At 36.8% G+C, this 22,064-nt stretch overlaps 1 protein-coding gene across 3 annotated transcripts in view; it reads right to left on the bottom strand.

The window, feature by feature from the left end:
• FILIP1 (filamin A interacting protein 1) overlaps window positions 1–22,064 on the bottom strand; it is a 208,007-nt gene that overhangs the window by 77,799 nt on the left and 108,144 nt on the right. For 2 of the 3 annotated variants that reach the window (XM_090282675.1, XM_090282674.1), the window contains exon 3: window positions 2,888–3,061. In XM_090282675.1, coding sequence (XP_090138801.1) covers window positions 2,888–3,061 — 174 coding nt within the window. Of the gene's footprint in view, window positions 1–2,887; window positions 3,062–16,582; window positions 16,673–22,064 lie in introns of those variants that run through there. The other variant, XM_090282676.1, reaches the window with a different exon arrangement.

Below are 22,064 nucleotides of genomic sequence, written 5' to 3' on the forward strand. Positions count from 1 at the left end.
AAAAGATATGGGTTTCTTAGACCTGGGCAGAGGGGCTAAAAAAAGAAAATAAAATCAACAGGTGTTAACTATACAGGTGGAAAATTAGAGCACCTAAAAATAGAACCTAGGCACAAAGAGGATCACCACTACAAATCTCTGAACTTCATAAAAAGATATATTTCAAAAGTTACTCTCTGATGGTAAGGATAGCACTATATATGCAAATAAATTCTTCCACCCAACATAGGATTTGCCATATCCCATAATTATTAACATTTTATGGTAATAGTTTCTGTCTGATGTGGACAACTGCCCAGACTGACTGGAATTTTACTGTAGCTAAAGCTTTTCTGTATCCGCCCTCTTCCCCTTAGACATCTGCTACATCTCTGCTTTGGTCTTAGGGGGGTGACATGGGTCTGCACTGCACTGAGTTCTGGGGTCAAGGAATATCATTTTGCTTGACAGAAACTGATCTTGGAGCTGAGGATTTTCTTGAATTTTTAAAAATTTATGAATGTGGGGTTGGTACTATGATAATTACATGTGTCCTAATAATTCTTTGGACTCTTTGAAACAAAAAAGTAGACTAGAGGAACTTCAGGCTGTATTAATTCACCTTTAAAAGTGTTTGAGATTTAGGATTCTTCTGGCTAAAGTTAAGCAGAATAAGAATTTGGAGAGGAAAAAAAATTGAGACCTTAATTTGTTTGAAATTTTGCTTACAAATTATGAATTTTGACATCCTGAAAGTTTAGGAGGATTTAATATTTGATGCTTAATTTCTCCCCAGATATTTGGCAAGGGAGAGGTTGGGTCCACCATATTGGCTTCCCTGCTTAACCTCTAAAGAGTTCTATTGAGTAGCCTAGCTGGGCCTAATTGGGTATGGATTGTTGAATAAACAGCAAGGTTTTGGCTTGAGGTGTAATATGACTTCTAGGAGCAAGAGCTAGACTCTTTGTTTAGGGTCCCAAGAGGCTAATGGAATAGTGATGTACTGGGATTTTTGCCCCATGAGACTGAAAGCAGGACTCCTGCTCCTAGGTAGCATGAACTTGATTGTTAAGCCCAGAAGGCTTCAGGGACCAAGAATCTGTAGATGGTGAGAGAGCAATTTTTTTTTTTCTTCTAGCATTCTATTTATCTCACAAACCAGGACTTCACCAATCTGGCAGTATTGGGAATAGTAGCTTTTGTCCTTTTCTCTACCTCCTCACTCACTCTTTCCCAAGAAAAGAATAAACTCTTCAGATTGTTTAGAGAAAGAAACCAAGAATCATGCCCAGCTTAGCCAGTTCCAAAAGCATAACCCACAGGGTGGGGGTTTTCTGTTCTGTTCTTCTGTCTATGAGGCAGGAGCACTTGGGTTAGGTACAACTTTCTGAAGGTAGGTCAGAAACTCCTTTCTTTGTGTACTGTTCATAAAACTCAGTGCACTAGAGGCAGTGTTTCTGGGTAAATGCATGTGCTCTGCTCCTTTGAGGGGTCATTCCAAACTCTAACTTGGGAGAAAAGAATTAGGAAACACAAATGATATCATTTATCCAAACTGAGTTCCCCAATTTAGGTGATTATAATAATAACATAAAATTGATATTTTGACTTCTATATGCCTTTTACTCCTCAAATCCCTCCAAGTTTGGAACTAATTACAGATGTGAGCAATTACCAACCTTAGATCAAAGCAAATATCAATGGATAGTATTTGTTGAGTACTAAACTGTATTAGATTCACTGTTAAGGGCTTTACTGGCATTGCTTCATTTAATCATCACAACAATTTTATTACATGTGCACTGTTGTTTCTCCCACCTGACAGATAAGGACATTGAGGCTTAAAGAGCAGAAGTGACATGACCACAGCCACATGCAGCTAGTAACCATGCGTCTCAAACATGAAAATGGATTGAGCCTGTTAACTACATCCCGTCATATAATCATCTCTTAGCCTTTTAAGAAAAGATGAAAACAGAGCTTCAATTTATCCTTGTTGCAGAAAATAGAATATTATAAGACCATCAATCTGTTTTGAATACTGTCTAAAGCAGATCTTGTGTGAGATACTGTATGTCAAACTGAGCTGTGCAAAGACTTCACTAAGTTAAAAGTTAATTTATAATAAATTGGTTCAGACTTTAAATTTATGTGTTCCTTTTCATTTATGATACTAATTTCACATCTATAAGTTTTTTACATGAATTCTGAAGAGTCAATATGGTTAGATCCATCAACTGGTTCCCTAATTCAGCATCAAATTTCTATTACAACATGAGTTTTTTTTAACATATAGCATTGTGGGTTATTAATAACAATAGTTAACAATTCCTAATATAATCTCATATAAAAATTATAAAATATAGCCCTATTAGATTTCATTTTATCTTAAAGAATTGCCTTAGGCATTTCATTGGGATTTTGCCCCCCACCATTGTATGTTAGCCACTCACGTGAGATCATTTTAATTATCGCAGAGTTGATAAGATACCAAAGCACAGTGGCTTTATAACCATAAATATTAATAATAAAATCAATTTAATTTTAGGTTACCAATTTGATGATAATCCTGACAACTCAATGCTAAAGCCAACAAGCACTTCAAATTTCACACTCATAATCTCTTAGAGAAATTAAAGAATAACAGGCTGTAAGAGCAGGTAAATATCATAATCACATGAGAAATATATTTCCAGGTTTAAGTATATTCAAAGAAGTGATTCTAAAATTCTTATCATTGAAGTGTATCCACAATAATTCATGAATTATTTAATTACAGTTTAATTCTACATTAGTGTATCATAAAAATATTGCCTTTGAAGAAATATCAAAGCATGTAAAATGGAAGAATGTGAAGCTATCACTCTGAGCTTCCCTCCCGAGGGGATTGTTGATGTCATATTTTTACCTCTGAAATTGGTTTCTCATAGACATCTTCTCCTATGGATTTCTCCTGGGCTAGGATGGCGTCTCGGTGCAGGACCCGCAGCACTTTCTCTGGCTCCGCAGATCCGTAATGAGCTTCCAGAACCTCTGGCTTGGTTTTCTCTGTCTTCAGCATGTGGATCACATCTTCCCTGGCCTGTGGTAGAAAGTGCAGCAAGGTCAGATGGTTGGCAACATAAATCACATGCAGGGCTCACAAAATCAGCACGGAGCTTATTGAATACATCCCCCAACTCTTCAGGGCGATTGTCAAATTCACTGAGTCTTCTGTTCTTATTTTTTTTTACCAAAAGCAGATTGGCAAGCAGATACTCTGCTTCAGGTTGCTAGGAAGCAGACAGGCAGCAAAGGATCTGTGCTAATATTAACTACATAAAAACTGCTTTTTCTAAGTAGCAATGATTCTAAGAGGGGGTGGGACTGCTCCTGGGATATTTACCCTCTTTCAGTACAGAAAAGGTCAATGACAATTAAAGTTTTCTAGTTTTCTATTTATGCTCAGTGTAGTATTCAAATCTGGTTTAAAATAAAACCACTCTCCCCATTCTAGTAATAACTGCATGTGTAATTAACAAAAACAGCCTGTATTGGTGATTTCCTGTTTCCCAACAAGTGATTTATTTTTGCCCAGAAACACATGGTTGGGAATTCACATGTTGCTGTACTGGCCTTTTCAAATGAATATATTCACACTGAAGATGAAATTTAACCCCTTTCACATACAGACTGTCAATCAGATGAGGCAGGATGGCGGGGTCAGAATTGTTCTTTTGTTTTTTTTAGCAAAACTTTAACATCTTGTTGAAGCTCTTGAGAAAACCAAATAATTATGGGTTTTATATCATATTGATATGGTCCCCATCACATAATGCAAATACATCTGGATGTATTTTCTACTGCTTAGTAGTGATTATCTTTCTAGTTATAATGAAGCCAACGTTTGCTAAATATACTCCCATCTGGTCATATACTTGCCTTTCCACTAATGGTGATGGTTGTAAAGTATCCTGGCTTCATTTTAACTTACACTAAAGAATTAACCAGTTGGCAACAGAGTTCAGTCTATGACAATGGAATAGTCCCTCCCTGTGTTATGCTACCTATGGGTTTAAAATTATTAACCTGGCTTTTTGTCATAGTATTCTAAACATCAGAGCTAACAAGTTAGCCCTGAGATTGCACAATTATCAAGTGGGTCTTTCTTGAGGTTTCTCACTTGTATTGCTAATTCATAGTCTCCAAAGTAATCTAATTCCAGATGGCTAAAGACTAATTTATTACAGAAACATCAATGGATTGGAATTTGCACATTTTCCCATGTTGTTTTTGCCACATATAAAGTGCTCATTTCAAGACAAAAGTGGAAAATATTAATTTTGAAAAACCTAGTGGTTTGGAATTATGAGATAGTTAAAGTCAGAGACAGTTCAATGGAAAGGCAATGTGTTTCCATGTAGGGAGAAAGGAAACCAACATGGATGCAGTGTCAGTCAGACTAGGCTGTACAGTGTCTTCATGCAAGTTAAAAAAGGTGCCAAGAGATATAGCCCAGAGTCAGTGTGCAGCTTGCCTAGTGAGCAAAGGGCAGACTGTATTTTAGTCCCTATTTATCCCCTCTGCCAGGCACCCTTGTGGAAGGCAGAATCCCATATCTGTATACAGTGGCCCTGTACTGAAGGAGCCTAAGGTATGTTATTATTGGTCTTCAGGCAGCAAATGCTCCCCATGTTTATCACACAGGTGAATATATATAGCATCTTCTAAAATAATGGTTCTTCAATTTGACTGCATTGGAATCAAGGGAACTTTAAAAAATTCCAATGTCCAGACCGTCCCAGACCAATTACACCCAAATCTTTAGGAGAAGGAACTAGGCATTACTATTTGTTAAAGCTCTTCAGGTGATTCCAGAGTTGCGAGCACTGTGCCACACTAATCAATTAAGAGGCCTAGAAACCATACTGAATACAAATCCTTGGGATTATCTAACCTAAACTTTCCAGGTCAGTACATTTCCCATCTTCTAGTGCATTTCCTTTTACTGTTCATAGAAAGGTGTTATCACCTTACTCTTCACACTGGAGGTCAACCTTTTGCTTTGGCCAAAGTTGAAGAAAAAGAAGTAGTTGTTGTTGTTGTTGTTGTTGTTGTTGTTTTAAGAAACACAAGGCTGTGAATTTATGGAATGACAGAAAGGAAAATTTGGAATCACATTTGGAAGTCAATAAAAATGGCAGCAATGGAAGCCCTGGCTGCTGTAGCTCTGTGGATTGAGTATCAGCCTGCGAACCAAGTGTCGCTGGTTTGATTCCCAGTCAGGGCACATGACTAGGTTGCACGTCAGGTCCCCAATTGGGGGTGCGACTGAGAGGCAACCACACAGTGATGTTTCTCTCCCTCTCTTTCTCTTTTCCCCTCTCTCTAAAAATAAATAAATAAACAAACAAATAAATAAATTATTATTTTTTAAATGTCAGCAATGGAAGATTGGTGACCTAGAAGTCTCAATAACAAACTACTGTCTCCTTTCCATCTTTAAATCAGATGAAGTAGGTTGAGGTCTGGGTGAAAAAGGTGGAGGGATTAAAAAGTACAAATTGGCAGTTACAGAATAGTCATGGAAATGTAAAGTACAGCACAGGAAATATAGGCAATAATATTATACAAACTATGTACAGTGTCGGATGGGTACTAGACCAATTGGGGGGATCACTTCATAAATTATACAAATATCTAACTTCTATGCTGTACACTTGAAACTAACATAAGATTAAATACCAACTGTAACTGAAATTTTTTAAATGATTTTTTAATCAGATGAAGTAAAGGCTGTTTCCTAAAGCTCACATTTTGACATGCGAAATACAAAGACTTACAGGGCCGACACAGAATGTACTATCTTTTGCATAATAAATTGAGATGCTGATTCATCATGAAATGTAAATATTTCAAATTGTTTGCCCCCCTTCTCTCTGAAATAGATACAGTAGTCCCTCTCTATATTGCGGTTCACTTATCGCGGCCTCACTGTTTTGCGGGATTTTAAAAAATATTACATTTAATTACTTATTGCGGACTTTTTGCTATATTGTGGGATTTTGAGGTACTGTACAGTAAATACTAAAAGTAAGGTTCCTACTTCGTGGATTTTCACCTATTGCAGAGGGGTCTAGAACATAATACCCACAATAAGTGAAGGATCACTATATATTAGAAGTTTAAGAAAGGAACAGAATGAAAACAACTCAAAATCTTCAGAAAAAAATTTTAATTGAAGCTTATATATACTTGGGTAATTTAGAAAAAAATTGAAAGACCAAAAGAAAATGGCTTAGAAGGTAGACATTAAAATATTGTATTGAAACTAGGGCTGTTTCTCTCTCTCTCTCTCTCTCTCTCTCTCTCTCTTTCCCTTTCCATTCTCCCTCCTTCCCTACCCCTCTCTTTTGCCTCTGTGTATTTTCTAAATTTTCTACAGTGAACATGTTATTAATTTTATGAAGAGAAACAAACTTATACTTCATCAAGTAAAAAAAGTATGTACTCCATCATTCCTATTTCACATAAAGAAAACAAAGGCAAAAAATGTGACAAAGTTCTCTCACTTTCTGAGGTACCAAATGCTGAGAAAGCTGCCTGCGTTCAGGTTATACACAAGCCTATGATAAGTGTCTCTGGGGTTTAGCACAAAGGACATAAACCAAAATTGCCCAAATGATTATTCTATACTCCGTTTCTGACATTGTCTTGATTCTTTTTATCATTGTTTCAAACACAGCAGTGAAGCCACAGATACAACAGCCACTGAGCTTGATGAGTGTACTAAAAACAGAGTGGTGTAAAAATCATAGGTTTTCCCATCTAATATTTATTTCAATTAGTCACATTCTGACTAGACAGATGAAGAAATCACAGCAAAACTATTTCCATATGGCATTTCCACAAATAGTATCTCTGAAAAAATGTTTGTCTCTAATTGTGAATTGAGGTAATCTGAGAGTGGCTCTCAAGTATAAATCAAATAATCTTGAACTCATAAATTGTACTGCTAGTTAGCTTGAACCTACATGATCTGAGCATAGAGGAAATTAAATAAAGCTATCAGGCAAACAAAATTTTGAATTAACATGGAACTAAAAGTCACAGCATGAAATGATGGAGCAAGTTCAGCTTTGGAGAAACTCAGAATTTGTTTACAGTCCCAGCTGTGCTGTATGATTTGTACAAGTTGCTAACATTGCTTTGACCTAATCTTATTGTCTGTAAAATAGGATTATAATAACTTTCATATACAATTACTGTTAGGATAAAATCCGATATCATTATATAAAATACCTAGTACAGAGCTTGGCACATGGTAGGTGCCAAGTCAATAGTAATAATTTAGTTTCTATTAGGTCCCCATCATTAGATACTTCTTTGCCACATGGAGAGAAAAGAAATTTTATAAGATATATTTTTCACTAACTAAATATAGCTTTTAAGACTGATATAGTTTAACAGTCTAAACATTTCAAAATTTGTCCTTAACATTTTTTCAAAAAGAAATTTTTTAATCAGAACAGCCTGTTTCCAAAAGTTATTTGCTCTCTCTAACTCAGCTTCCTTGTCTATAATTTATGTAGGGACACCAGCCCCTCTGTGTCACAGGGACCATGCAAAGCTCTAACAGGATAATGTAAATAATGAGCTTTTAAAACTGTAAATAGGTAGCTATTTCAGTTTAAAAGTTTAAGCCATTTGGTTTAAAAACATGTAAATATTGTTGGTATTTACCTTCTCAACCAAATCTTCCTATTTTAGTTGAAGAAAACAGCTTCTTTCTTTCCAACTGATGTAAAACACTTAATTCTTTTCTCCAAAAAAAGTGTGCTTATGTTTGAACTGTATTGTGATATGCTGCATATACTACACATTATATTCTTGTTGGGTTGGCCAGAAAACTTGTTTGGTGTTTTTCATATGATGGCTCTAGTCGTGCTTGGTTGTCTTTAACCTCATTTAAAACAATTTTGTTAGATTGTATTGAGACAGCTGTCATTTTAGCATGCATTTTGAAAAAACTTATCAAAATTGGTGAATATTTGTGTAGCCATTTTAATATTGAAGATGGAAGAAAATATGCAACATTTCTGGCATATTATGCTTTATTTCAAGAAAGGTAAAAATGCAACTGAAATGCAAAAAAAGATTTGTGCAGCATATAGAGCAGGTGCTGTGACTGAGCGAACGTGTCAAAAGTGGTGTGTGAAGTGTCGTGCTGGAGATTTCTTGCCGGATGGTGCTCCACACTCGGGCAGACCAGTTGAAGTTGACAGCAAACAAATCGAGATATTAACTGAGAGCAATCAATGTTACACCACACAGGACATAGCTGACATACTCAAAATATCCAGATCAACACAGTTATTGGTAAAAATGAAAAACATGTCTTTAATTTTAGGGAAAAGATCATACGAACTTTTTGGCCAACTCAATAGTTTAATAACCATAGACACTAATTACTGAAGAAAAAGATTCTTTGGAGATGTAACACTGTATTATATATTTAGAACCACACTATTCATCATAAACTAAATAAAAGCTTCTTTTTAAATATGCTTTATTGATTATGCTGTCACAGTTGTCCCAATTTCTTTTCCCTTTGCTCCCCCTCACCCTGTGACCCCCCTCCCTCCAGTTGTACCCCCCACACCTTAGTCCATGCCCATTGGTTGTGCAAATAGTTCTTCTCAACATCTTCCTATCTACTCCACTCCCTCCTACTATGCTTCTTAATTCCTGTACCATCTCCCTCCCTGTCCCCCCTTCTCCCTCCCTGCAGACATCCCTACAATATGTTCCCCATACCTATAATTCTTTTTCCACTCTCGTTGCCTACTTAGTTTGCCTTTGTTTTGGTTCCCTAGCTTCTGTTGTTGGTTGTTGTGATACAGCTTTCATTTTAATGTTCATAGTTTTGATCCTTTCTCCTAAATAACATCTCATATAACAGTGGTTTGGATCTGATGAACTCCTTCAGTTTTACTTTGTCCTGGAGGCACTTTCTTTGCCCTTCTATTCTGAATGACAGCTTCGCTGGATAGAGTATTTGTGGTTGTAGGTTTTTGCTTTGCATTACTTTGAATATTTCTTGCCAGTCCCTTCTTGCCTGCAGAGTTTCTTTGAGAAATCAGCTAATAGTCTCATTGGGACCCCTTTGTATGTAATTATCTTCTTCTCTCTTGCTGCTTTTAAGATTCTCTCTTTATCCTTAATTTTTGACATTTTGATTCTAATGTGTCTTGTTGTGGTTCTCCCTGGGTCCAGTTGTTTTGGAACTCTCTGTGCTTCCTGGACCTGTAAGTCTATTTCCTTCTCCAAGTTACAGAAATTCTGCTTCATTATTTTTTCACATAATTTTTCAATTCCTAGTTCTTCTTCTTCACCCTCTGGCAGTTCTATAATTTGAATGTTCATTTGCTTATAGCTGTCCCATAGGTTTCTAAGCTTCTCCTCATTTTCCTCACTTTTCATTTCCTCTTTCTGCACTGGTTGACTGTTTGTTCCTTCCCTATGTTCCGATTTGTTAACTTGATTCCTGGTTTTCCTACCCTCACCACTTGTTTCATATGCATTTTCATTTGTTTCAGCAGGACTAGTCTTCCTTCCTTCCCTGTCTTGTTTAAGATCTGCTGTTAGATCTGTAAGCTTTCTGATAACCAGAGCTCTGAACTGTGCCTCAGAAAGATTTCCTATCTGCTCGTCTGATAGATCATATATTTGCTGGCTGGTCTGCTGTGTGATTGATTTCTCTATCATGATCTGTGCCATCCTGACAGTTTTGTGTTTACCTTTGCTTCCCGGGCAGGGCTATCACACCTCCTACAGTATAGGGGGCAGAGCTCCATGCACTTGTCACTACCAGGCAACCCTTCTCACCACACTGTGGCGCTTTGTGTAGGGGCGGGGGTCCAAGATAAATTCCTGCCATTCACTCTCTGCTGAGAGACCAGGAGCCTCCTCCTCCATCCCCATGCTCTCCAGCCCTCACAGTCCAAGGCAATGGGGGTCTGCCTTCCCCAGCATTGGAATCACAAGCTGATGGGTCTGGTCTGCAGCTGGGGTGCTCCCCAGGCACTTCTTGCCTCCCCTTAAATACGGGTGTCTGTGCTTACCGCCGTCCCACGGCCAGCGGCACAGCTGCCACTGCCAGCACAGTTTAACCTCTGAGCCCCGGCTTTGCCCCTCCTACCCATCCGGGTGAGCGTCACTTGTTTATAACTTCATACGTTGGACTTCCATGTAGCTTTATTTTCTGGAACTTCTGGTTATTTCTGGTTTTGTGGTAGTTGTATTCCTTCTTAGTTGTGGAGGAAGACAGGCGTGTCAGTCTAGGCCTCCGTCTTGGCCGGAATTCACTAAAAGTGTTTTAATTGCTATAATAATAACAATGTAAGGAAAACAAGTGTTCCCTATAAATTACTGTTAATTAAAGTAGTTTAATATAGTAAATCAATCATTAATATTGCAGTGCCTACTTAATCAGTAGGTTAATAAAGATGACTGTGTGATCACGAAAAATGTGTACACTACTTTAAATATATGATTCAATCTGTGTAAATAAGACCCTGCACTTTGGAGATAAAGTCATCTCTATTTTGAAAACCTTGTTTATTTCTGTATAAAATAATTACAAAGGTAAGAAGGTTCCTGTCCTTGAACATTATTATTTTTTACACAGGAGCCTTATCAAAAGCAAGTGGTTAAAGCCCTAGGATCCTGGGGAGCTACTAAGTAGACCACTATATTTAAATATCTGTAAAGAGACTCAAAGAGAAGAATACTTTGAAGAGAAGGGAGAGAAAGGGGGGTTGAAGGAGAAGAGACTTAATACAAATGTTTACTTTATTTAGTCATGATGATGGAGGATAATAAATGTGAGGTAAGGGTAAAGGTATAGAGCAGACACAGAGGGGTCATATCTTTCTTTTCTATTCTATATGGTTCCTCAATATGCCAAGGGAGGCATATTGAGGCCAAGAACAAAGATATCCATGCAAAACTGAAATTGGACCAGGTGGAGCAAGGGGCTGCCTCAACTGGCTGCATAAAGAGCAATTTAAAACATGTGGGGGCAGCAAAGAGCTGCTCTGCAAAGCCCAAGGTCAACAGGTGAGTGTGTGTGTTTCACCTTATAAAGTCTGGGAAGGTATCTAGAGTCTGCAGGGAGTTCAAGGATGGAGGAACAGGATAAGATACAGACAGCTGGAGCCCACACCGGTGGCATGGTTCAAAAGAGTATTAATCCAGTCATTCATTCAATCAATATTTGTGCATGTTAACTTTGTGCAATGCATTGTATTCCACACTGGAGATAAAATTTCATCCTCAGGGATTAAAACCTATAGTGATATAGACAAACAACTGAAAGATGTTTACAATATAATAACATGGTAAACTTTAGGATGGAGGAGGTACAGGGAGCTAAGAACTTCATTAGAGTTAGCACTTGACTTGAATCTGAGCTAAGAGAGGTTTCTGGAGGAAGTGACCCAACATCTCACAAGTACTTGAGCAAAAGAAATAAAGAAGGGTGAGAGTGTTCTTGGCCAAGAGAAGAATAGACAAAACCAAACAGATTTAGGTGCATGGCTGGGCAACATGAGGCTAGAGTGATAACCAACAGGCAACTCATAAAAAGCCATATGAACCGGGCAGTGAGTTTGCATTTTATCATGGAACAGCAAAAAGCCTTAGAATTTTTAAGCAGCAGGACAGTGGTATAGATGTGTGTGGTGGAAAGATTATTTATCTGCTGTGTTAAAAAATGTAGAAATTCTGCCTGGTTGCTGTGGCTCAGTGGATTGAGCGTCGGCCTGCGAGCCAAGTGTCGCTGGTTCGATTCCCAGGCAGAGCACATGACCGGGTTACAGGTCAGGTCCCCAGTTGGGGGCGCAAGTGAGAGGCAACCACACAGTGATGTTTCTCTCCCTCTCTTTCTCCTTTCCCCTCTCTCTAAAAATAAACAAACAAATAATTTTTTTTTTTTTAAAGAATAAAAATGTAGAAATTCTGAATCAGAAGGTCTGTTGGTGCAGCCCAGGAATTGCGATTTAAAATATACCTGCAGGTGATTCTAAAGTACAGCTGCACTTAGAGACCAAATCTGCTTTAAGACAGATAAACCAGTTCACCACCAAAAGCACTTAAAATATTTGCTGTGTTAGCTCAAGCTTCCTGGCAGGGTTGTCTGATTCCCAGGGACTTGCTTGCCCCCAAAGCTTCTCATGGCATCACTGTTTTACCAGTTCCACTGATCCTTCTTCACCAAGGAATCATGGTCACATCAGACTAATCACCTAAACCAGGAGGGTCCCTGGAAACTGTTGGAAGTGTTTGCCAGTTCTGAGCAAACAAGAGTGACCAACTGTCTCAGTTTACCTGGAACTAAGAAGAGCAGGGTCCCATAAAGTGGACTTTTGAAAATTAGAACAGTCCCAGGCAAACTGGGATGAGTTGGTCATTCTGGGGCAAACACCAAGTGGAAAGAAGACTGGCTTTTTCAAAATGTCCCTCTGTCTAGCAGGACAGCCATAGTGGACTTAACACAGTCAGGAACTAAGTTTCATTGAAAGTGTTTCCAAAACTTAGCTTTCTTTAAAGGCAAAATGTCATTAATCATGATTATGACTGATGACAATATTAACTGTTTTTTAAGATTGAGATTTTTTTTTTTTATTTTGGCGAAAAAACTCATAATGAGTAGGAAAGAATGCCTGGTTCTTATATCCGTGTGACATAGCTTTCTCCACATCTCTAAAATGGGTATGTGCATAACTCTGGGATAACAGGGTGGAATCCAAATGATCCTTGGAGCCTTGAGTTAATAAATATGGTGTATCCTGCTGAGGCACTAATAGTGGATGGTAGTTTAAAACTCCTTTCTTAACATTAATACACTTTTAATATTCACTTGAATGTTTAGGAAAAACCCCACAAGATTTAAAAAATATTTGCTTGAGGAAGACAGCTTGGGACAGATTTTTAGCTGACGCCACCGTGATCCCCATTATGGTGACCCACTCACCTAGGTTGAGAGGGAGTGTAGCCAGGTGGGAAGTTTGAGAAGACTGCCCCTACCCTCTGACTCTGCACACCTCAGACAATGCAGTTCTCTGCCAACTACTGCTGACCTTAAATGGTGGAAGCATCTTAAGGAAAGAATAAACCAATTCTATGCTTATGGAAGAACCAAAATGTCAGTTTCTAAACACTATCACTTCTTTGTATTATTTAGTTAACTACCTATATATGGTCTTATTGCTACACTGAGCCAAGGAATCTTAGCAAAGATGATCTTAGAAGACCAGTGCATGTCCATTCTGTGAGTGCTTTCCCATTCCAGGAACTCAATTCAATGTTCTGTGTGTATTTAAATAAAATTATTTATTAGTTTACTTCTCTATTTCTTTATTAGGCTGTGAGCTGCCTTGAGGACAAGGGGGACTGTGTCTACAGTACCCGCTAAAAGAGTCTGCCCACATCATAGGCACTCAGTAAATATTTAATGAAATAAAGAAAAGTAAAATAAGTGATGTGAAGTCCAAGAGGTATAATCTGGTGCTGAAAATCTCAGAAAGAAAATAAAAACCTTAACTACTTAGCCTTGTTTAAAAGATCGAAACAATTACTCTTCCATTGAAATTCCTGTCTACAATTTAGGAGTCATTTTGTTCTACTTAAGTTTATTCCAAAGGAAAATATGTAAACTGAATAAGGAAAAATAGTACATTCCAGATGTTGCTACAGGACATAGACTATCTTTAAATCTCATACAAATTGAATTCTACTATTTATCCAAGTTAGGTGAATATGAAATTATAAATGTAGCACAAGAAAAAAATCTATGTAATTTATGATGGTGTTAGCTATTACTATAGAAATTAAGCCCATTTTTTTTCCTCCTGAATTTTAGAAAGCAAAGTGAACACGATTAGTAATACAACAACATACAAGGAGAAGATTTAGGGATAGTTAGTTTAAAGGCAATTGAAGTTAAAAATGTGTCTTTTGGTTTCTCTGGAGAAATTTCTCTCCACAACTATACGGTCAATAATAGCCTGATAGTTTCTATACAGCTTGTTCATTAAAGATAATTCTTTTCTAGCACTTCAGACTGAAAATCATCCAAAAGAAATAGTTAATTAAAACACCACAAGTAGATGTTATTCTTTTGTGTTAAAACTTGCTTTTATTATCACCATGATGCTTTAATTTTTAAAGGTGAAATTCCTCAAAATCCCAATAGCATTTTTTACAGAAATAGAAAAATCCATCCTAAAATGCATATGGAATTTCAAGGAATCCCAAAGAGCCAAAATAATCTGGAAAAAGTTGGTGATCTCATACTTTTAATTTCAAAACTTACTACAAAGCTACAGTAATTAAAACAGTGTGGCACTGGCATGAACACAGGCATATAGACCAGTGGAACAGATTATCAAGTCCACAGATAAACCCTAGCATATGTGGTCAAATGATTTTCAATAAGAATGCCAAAACCATCCAATGGGGGAAAGGACAGTCTTTTCAACAAACAACATTGGGGAAACTGTATATCCACATGTAAAAAAATGAAATTGAACCCTTACATTATACCACATACAAAAATTAACTCAAAATGTGTCAAAGACCTAAATGTAAGAGCTAAAATGCATAGAAGAAAATATAGGGGAAAAACTTCATGACCTGGATTTGGCAATGATCTCTAAGCATAGACCACAGAAGAAAAAATAGATAAACTGACCTATATCCAAATTTGATCTTCTGTGTAGCAAAGAGCACAATCAACAGAATGAGAAACAAATCAAAAAATGGGAGAAAAGATTTACAAATCATATATGTCCAGATTATATAAAGAATGCCTACCACTCAGCAGCAGGAGCAACAACAAAAACAACTTAATTAAAAGGTGGATGAAAGACTTAAATACACACTTCTCCTAAGCAAATATACACATGGTCAACGAGCACATGAAAAGATACTCAAAATCACTAATCATTACGGAAATGCAAACCTAAAGCCCAGTAAGATGCCACTTCACACCCATTAGGATAGTTTCCATCCAAAACAGAAAACAACTATTAGCAAAATTGTGGAAAAACTGAAACATTTGTGCACTGCTGGTGAAAATTTAAGATAGTTTAATGACTATGGAAAACAGTATGGTGGTTCCTCAAAAAGTTAAGAATACATTACCATATGACTGAACAATTTCATTTCTAGGTGCATACCCAAAAGAATTGAAAGCAGAGACTCTCGTGTTCATAGCAGCATTCTTCACAATAGCCAAAAAAAAAAAAAAAAGGTGGAAACAATTCAAATATCTACTGGCAGATGAATGGATGAACAAAATGTGGTATATACACAATGCAATGTTATTTAGCTTTTTAAAAAGGAAGGAAATTCTGACATGCTACAACATGGATGAACCTGGAAGGTAACTATGCTAAGGGAACTAAGCTAGTCACAAAAGGACAACTGATGTATGATTCCACTTACATGAAGTTCTTAGAATAGTTAAATTCATAGAGATAGAAAGTAGAATGGTGGTTTTCAGAGGGACGGGAGCAAGGCAGGGAATATTATTGTTTAATGGGTACAGAATTTCAGGTTTGGAGGATGAAAAAGTTCTGGAGATGGACAGTGGTGATGTTGCACAACAGGGTGAATGCATTTAATGTCAATTAACTGTACACTTAAAAATGATTGAAATGATAACTACTTTGTATATTTTACCACAGTTTTTTAAAAGTTAAAAGTAACTCATTCACACCCAAGAAAATTCAAATAAAGAAAGAAAATAAAAATTATCCCCAATCCTTTGTCTAGCAATTACCACTTTAAGAGAAAAATTGAGTCAGGTTCTCCCTCTGGGAGCATGCCTGTACCTTTCCCTTCCCGCCATCCTTCCCCCAGAGGCATTAACCTCTGCCTTTCTCTCTCCTAAACTCCAAGGGCCCTTCTACTACCTCTGTAACTTTCTAAATAAACTTTCTTTTATAATTTAAAAAAACGTTGAATTCCATGAATTAACTTATAAGAGTGCTGTCATATTTTTCTTCTGATTAATTACCTGAAAGTCACAGTCACCCATGGATTTAAATGCATTTTCATTACTTATGCAATTTTCTTCATTTTTCTTTTTTACACACATTGGGATAGAAATAATACGACAGCTGCTGTGTCCTGGATTAGAAATTAGATAAGGTCACACTTTTTCCATGCAGTGCCCTATGATCATACAGTGTGTAATTTCTTAAATCCCAGAAGACTACAACCTTTTTGTTCTGTACTAATAAAGACCTTGAGCAAAACCCTTAAACTGCCCACACCTCTATGTAACCAGGTCCAGCAGTAGAGCCCAGCTTTCTGTGAACCAGTTGAGAGTCTGAATTCCTTAAAACATGAGAGAAGCCATTGCCAAAGCACAACTAGATGATTATTTTCTCACTGGGGTTATTTATCGAGGTCCATAAATTAAATCCCATCAACATAAACCAGCCAGATGAGATCCAGGACAGATAAAGCATCTGTGCAAGACGTCTCTCTCTGGATAGACATCTCTGGTATATACCAGTTTGCTTATTAGGTTAAATTTTCTTCACATACTCACTTTTCCCTATGATTGTCTCCTTTTCAGATGGTCTCTAGAAGTTATTTTTCAAACTTGAGTGAAATCCTTTGATGCAATCCTGTCTGGAGGATTGACTGGCAGGCTGTCTCTGCCACAGAGCTATTTGTGTGAGGACTCGAGGCTCTTCCTGGGAAAGAACTTATCCCAAGGGAGGAAGAACACCATTTTGGTTGAAGGACAATGGGGCAGGGTCAGAGGGGAAGGGTGAGTCTGAGTACAGCACAGAGTCTGTCACTCAGATTCCCCTCCGGCCCACCCCCTAGACCCATGCCTGAGTCCCAGTGTGAGGAAGTGCTATAAAAGACTTATAAATAGTAACTAGAGGAATTGGTAAGTAAGAATTCAGGTCATGGAGCCTCAGTAGTAAAGGGGGAGGGCAGGAAGGGGCAGCCCTCTCTGTATCTTGCATCACACTCTCAGTGTAGACATCAGCCCAAGCAGCCCTCGAGTAGACATTAATTGACATAAAAAGAAAGGGAAGCACAGTGTTGGCTGTGCTTCCAGCAAGCATGTAACAGGGCATCTGGGTTGGCGTAGGAAGAGGCAAATGCCAAATGATAGCCCAGAGAACATCTCTGAGGACTTCTAGCCTATTCCCACAGAGCAGGTGGGCAGAGGCAGGAGAGGGAAAAGCTTATTTTAAAAATGTTTACTTTTAACCTCTGACTGATGATGGCTGAAAAATATGGGTGACACTTTTTCAAAAGAGAAAATATTTCAATCAAAGTAAGACGACACCATCTAGATAGAATTACACATGAGGTTTATTTGACTCACATGACATTGAGTTCCTTTGGATTTGTTGTGTTTTTTGATATATTCACTTCAGCTCCTGATCCAAGTGAATTCTATATTTATAACATATATTTGGCCAACTTAGAACAAGCAGAGTTTAATTTTTTGAACAAAAATACAAGAAAATCTCAGCCATTACGAACCTACAAGAAGTGTGATACTGGATATTTACTTTTATAAGTAATCAAGGATTAGTACTTTAAACACTAAAGCTCTTTCATTTTTAAGAGTTTAGGAATAAGTGCATCCTGAAATGAATTAGAAAGTACTCCCCTTCTTAAAAATATAATGTACGTAAGTTAATGTCTGTGTGAATACTCATGGTGGTCATCTAAGTATCAGTTATTCTGGTGTACTGAAGATGCATATGGTTATGTGGTTCCTTAACTCACTTGCTTTTTGTCTTTCTCTTTAAACAACTTTCTGATGTAAACTTAGAGCTAGTTGTTTTTGGGGGGGGTTGTTTTGTTTTTGTTTTTGTTTTTTTGGCTTATTTTTACTCCTACTCAAGAAAAGCAGTGTGGTAGAAAGAACATGTGTTTGGGAATCTTGAGTTAGAAAATGCATCAGCACTACTGCTAGTGTGACCTTGAACAAATGAGTTACTTTCTCTGAACTCAGTTTCTTCATCTGTAAAATGGGCCTACCAGTAGCTACCTCACAGGTTTTACATAGGCTAATGTACAAAGGTACCTGGCAAATGTTAAGTACCCTGCTTTTTCGGAGTCGGACAAATTATGGCTCTGCAATTTCCTATAGCTATGTGACCTTTGGCAGTTTAGCTCTGAACTTCAGTTTTCCCATCTGTATGAGAATGAAATACATGTGAAGTGACTAATAGAGTGCCTGGAATACTGTAGATGCGCAATAAAAGGCTGAATTGGCTAAATATGGAACTGCTGGATCTACTGCGCAACATAACCAAAAGCCTTTCCACAAACCAAATCAGTAAGTCAAAGGCTAAGGTGGTTTTCATCCCTGTTGCTCAGTATCCTGTGACTGCCCAAACCACTCATAACAATGTCCGAGATTCCTATGCCACAAACTGAACAGACAACTGGGAACCCATGTTGGCTTGCCCTGTGCTTCTGAGCCTCCTGCACTATTTGTTGATGTGATTTGAAGGGGCAGCTAGCTCCCTCTCTAATTTGAGAATTTGTACTGCACTATTTACTCTAGAGTCTGTAGCTCCTTCATCACCACTGTCAAAAGATTATATTGCAGTAGAAGTGACACCATTTTTTCTAAACTTTTTCTGAGCATTCTATTTAAAACCTGGCATCAGTAAGAAACAATGTTGAATAGCACATCCTGTGCTGGCACTCATGCTGAACACAGGCGTTGCCTGTAAATGAAGGTGCAACCAAAGGCAAGCCTGCCAATTTCAGAAAAGGAGATAAAGATTAGTACAAAACATAGATTTGATCATTTTTAAAAAATTCATCTTTGATGTTTAATAACATTTCTATCAGTGCTTCTACTTGGAATGTCCTTTTTTAAAGAAAGGAGATCCCTGAAAAGCCATATAATGTCTGTATTATCTGTTATTTGCCAACTGCTTTTTATGAGCAATATTTGGCCTTCTAGTGCCATGTCACAATGTGAAATGCCTAATCCACTCTTTTAAAGAGAAAAGTTAATTGATTACATCTGCTCCTACAATTATCTTTCTTTTTCACTCTATTGGACCAGAGATGGGTGCATTAAAAAAAAATTTTAACGAGAAAATCTCATGTATATTGTTACTTAAGTGCCAGTGTTTAGAAGCTATGTGATGCTCTGCGATTTGAGAATGGACATAAAATTTATAGGACTGCAATGTCTGATGCCTGGTACTTATCTTATTACTGTGCTAGTCACTTTGTAATTACAGTTGCTTGTTTTCTTCGTACGAGCTCAGTGAGGGCAGAAGCCTCTTTTTCTCATTTGTGCTCCTAGACCCTAGTATAGTGACCAACACAAGTGGGTGCTCAACAAATATTTGTTAAATGTGTGAAGTGTGTTTTTGTTGTATATATGTATTCTACATATAAAACAATTTCCTATGTTTCCTTTTTTTCTAAGCATGTACATTTTCTCCTTTGAGTATAGAAAGCTTTGTAAAAATCTGCCTTCTACCTTTCACTAGAGCAAGCTTAGATTCCAAAAGATATTGGCTTATTACTTTCATCAATGTTCATGAAATTCTTGTCAAATCTCCCCATGATTCAGGTTCCCTATTGTATATGAGGAACAAATAGAAATGAAATACAGTTGATTCTCACTATCTGTAGTAGCTATTTTCTGTAAAGTTGTCACAAACACTGAATTAGAGAATACTGAATCATTGCTCCTGGGGGAAATAGAGTTAAGCTCCCATATGCTTCTTTTCATGACATTTTCATCAACTAATCAATACATAACCTCATTTTATGTTTTTCTTCTGTTTAAAGTCAAGTGAATAAATGAATGGGTGAATGAATGAATGAATATTCATGGATAGTTATCTGACTTCTACATGAGGGAAAGACATTTCCTGAAATGAGAAAGAAAAATATCAGAGTTTCTACAAGAATCATAGCCAATCAAATGGCAGAAAAGAGGAAATTTTTTAACAACTATGACAGATATAGGGTAACTATCCTCAATTATTAAAAGTTTACATATGAGGTCTGTCCAGAGAAGTCCAACCATTGTTAACATAATGAGAATGGTTTGTGCAACATTGATGTAACCTGGGAGCCAAGGAGAGTGGACTGGAATATGCAGGCATGAAAAATGACGACTTCACTGTACTAATCAGTTGGGGCAGTAGATGCCATTGAGTAAACATATGTACTGTGTGGTCATCGCATTCAAAATGACTGAGAGAGTATCTTGTATCTTTTTCAATAAATGTCTCTATTTTTTATATTAAGTGGTTGGCAACTTTCTGGACAGACCTTGTATATCAGTAAAAAAAATTCTAAGTCTCAACAGAAAAATACACAAAAGGTATAAATAGATAATTCACTGATACATAGCATATTCATTATGAAATAGTTCAGCTTAACTAACAATTAAAGAAATGTATTTAAAGCAATAATGAGGTACCATTGCTCACCCCTAAATCAGGACACATTTTAGAACTAAAATAGTTATTACAAGAGAGTTGACTAATGAGAATTCTCATAATTTTGTGGGAAAGTCATATGGATTCTGAAAAACAATTTGGCAATAGATGCACATAAGAGACTTTTAAAATATACATAACTTTTAATTGAAAAGTTAACAAGAACAAAGATTGGTACATAAATATGTTTGTTGAAATGTTGTTTATAACAGTAAAAAAATTAGAAACACCCTAAATATTCAGTAATAAGGATATATTTGAGTAAAATATAGTATTTCCACAGGATAATATATTTTACAGACTTTAAAATTTATATTAGGAATGTTAAATGATGTGGGAAATTCTTATAACATACATGTTTGAATTTATATGTACACTGTGCTTGCAATTATGTAAAAAAAAATGTGTATAAAAATACTAAAATATTCACAACTGTTTTTTCAGAGTGGTATAATTATGAGTGATTGATATATTTCTTTGTAACTTTTTAATATTTCTTTTTTAAAAAGAAGGAGAGAAACATTCATGTGTGAGAAAAACATCAACAGGTTGTGTCTTGCATGTGCCCCCAACTGGGTACCAGGACCGCAACTCAAGCATGTGTTCTGACTGAGAATCGAATCAGCGACCTTTTGTTTTGCGGGACAGTGCCCAACCAGGTGCACCACACCAATCAGAGCAACTTTTTAATATTTCTAAATCAATGTTTTTTACACTTTGAGTTTTGTTTTTCTAAAAAGACTTTTTATACATGTTTTTCCTAATTGCTCCCTTATGAAATCTTAATACCTCAGATATACTGTATATCTGTTTATGTACTATGGTCTTTTTTAAAAGATTTTATTTATTTACTGCCTTTTTTTTTAGAGAGAGAGAGAGAGGGAAAGGGAGGGAGAAAGAGTGAGAGAGAAACATCAATGTGGGAGAGAAACATCATCGATCAGCTGCATTTTGCATGCCCACAACTCAGGCATGTGCTGTGACTAGAAACTGAACTGGTGATCTTCAGGTTCACAGGCCAGTACTCAATCCACTGAGCCACACAAGCAAGGGCTGTCCTGTTGTTTTTCTGAGGACCACAAACTATGGTTACATCTAAAATTTCTTTATGTCGCTCTATGAACAAGTTTTTACCCAGTTGGGAACAATAGCACTCTCATTGAGAATGCATGTTCTAAATAATCTATATTGAGCTGGTTTTGTTTTGAAAATCAGATAAATATTTTTAAAAGGAAGTTCTGAAATGGGTAGCTTCAACTTAGAGGATAACATCTCTAATAGCATAATTTCTGGTTCTCTGATACCTGAAATTTTGAAACACTGATCTTTCTATCATTCCTAAAATTGCTTGTATAGGTAAACATCTACTCCAACTAATACATCTGGTTTTATATGTGTAATATATGAAACTAACATTTTTTAGGAAGGACAGAATTGAATTTAGTAACTACTAATACTTACATTGCACTCTAGTGTGAACAATATTCTTTGCAGAGGTATTATTTAATTTATTTTTCTTAATTCCATTTTACAGATTAAAAAAATAAGGCTCAAAGAAATTAACCAGCTTGCCCA

This window comes from Furipterus horrens, unplaced genomic scaffold (genome assembly GCF_987537825.1).
Source record: "Furipterus horrens unplaced genomic scaffold, mFurHor1.1.pri manual_scaffold_6, whole genome shotgun sequence".
Taxonomy (NCBI): Eukaryota; Metazoa; Chordata; class Mammalia; order Chiroptera; family Furipteridae; genus Furipterus; species Furipterus horrens.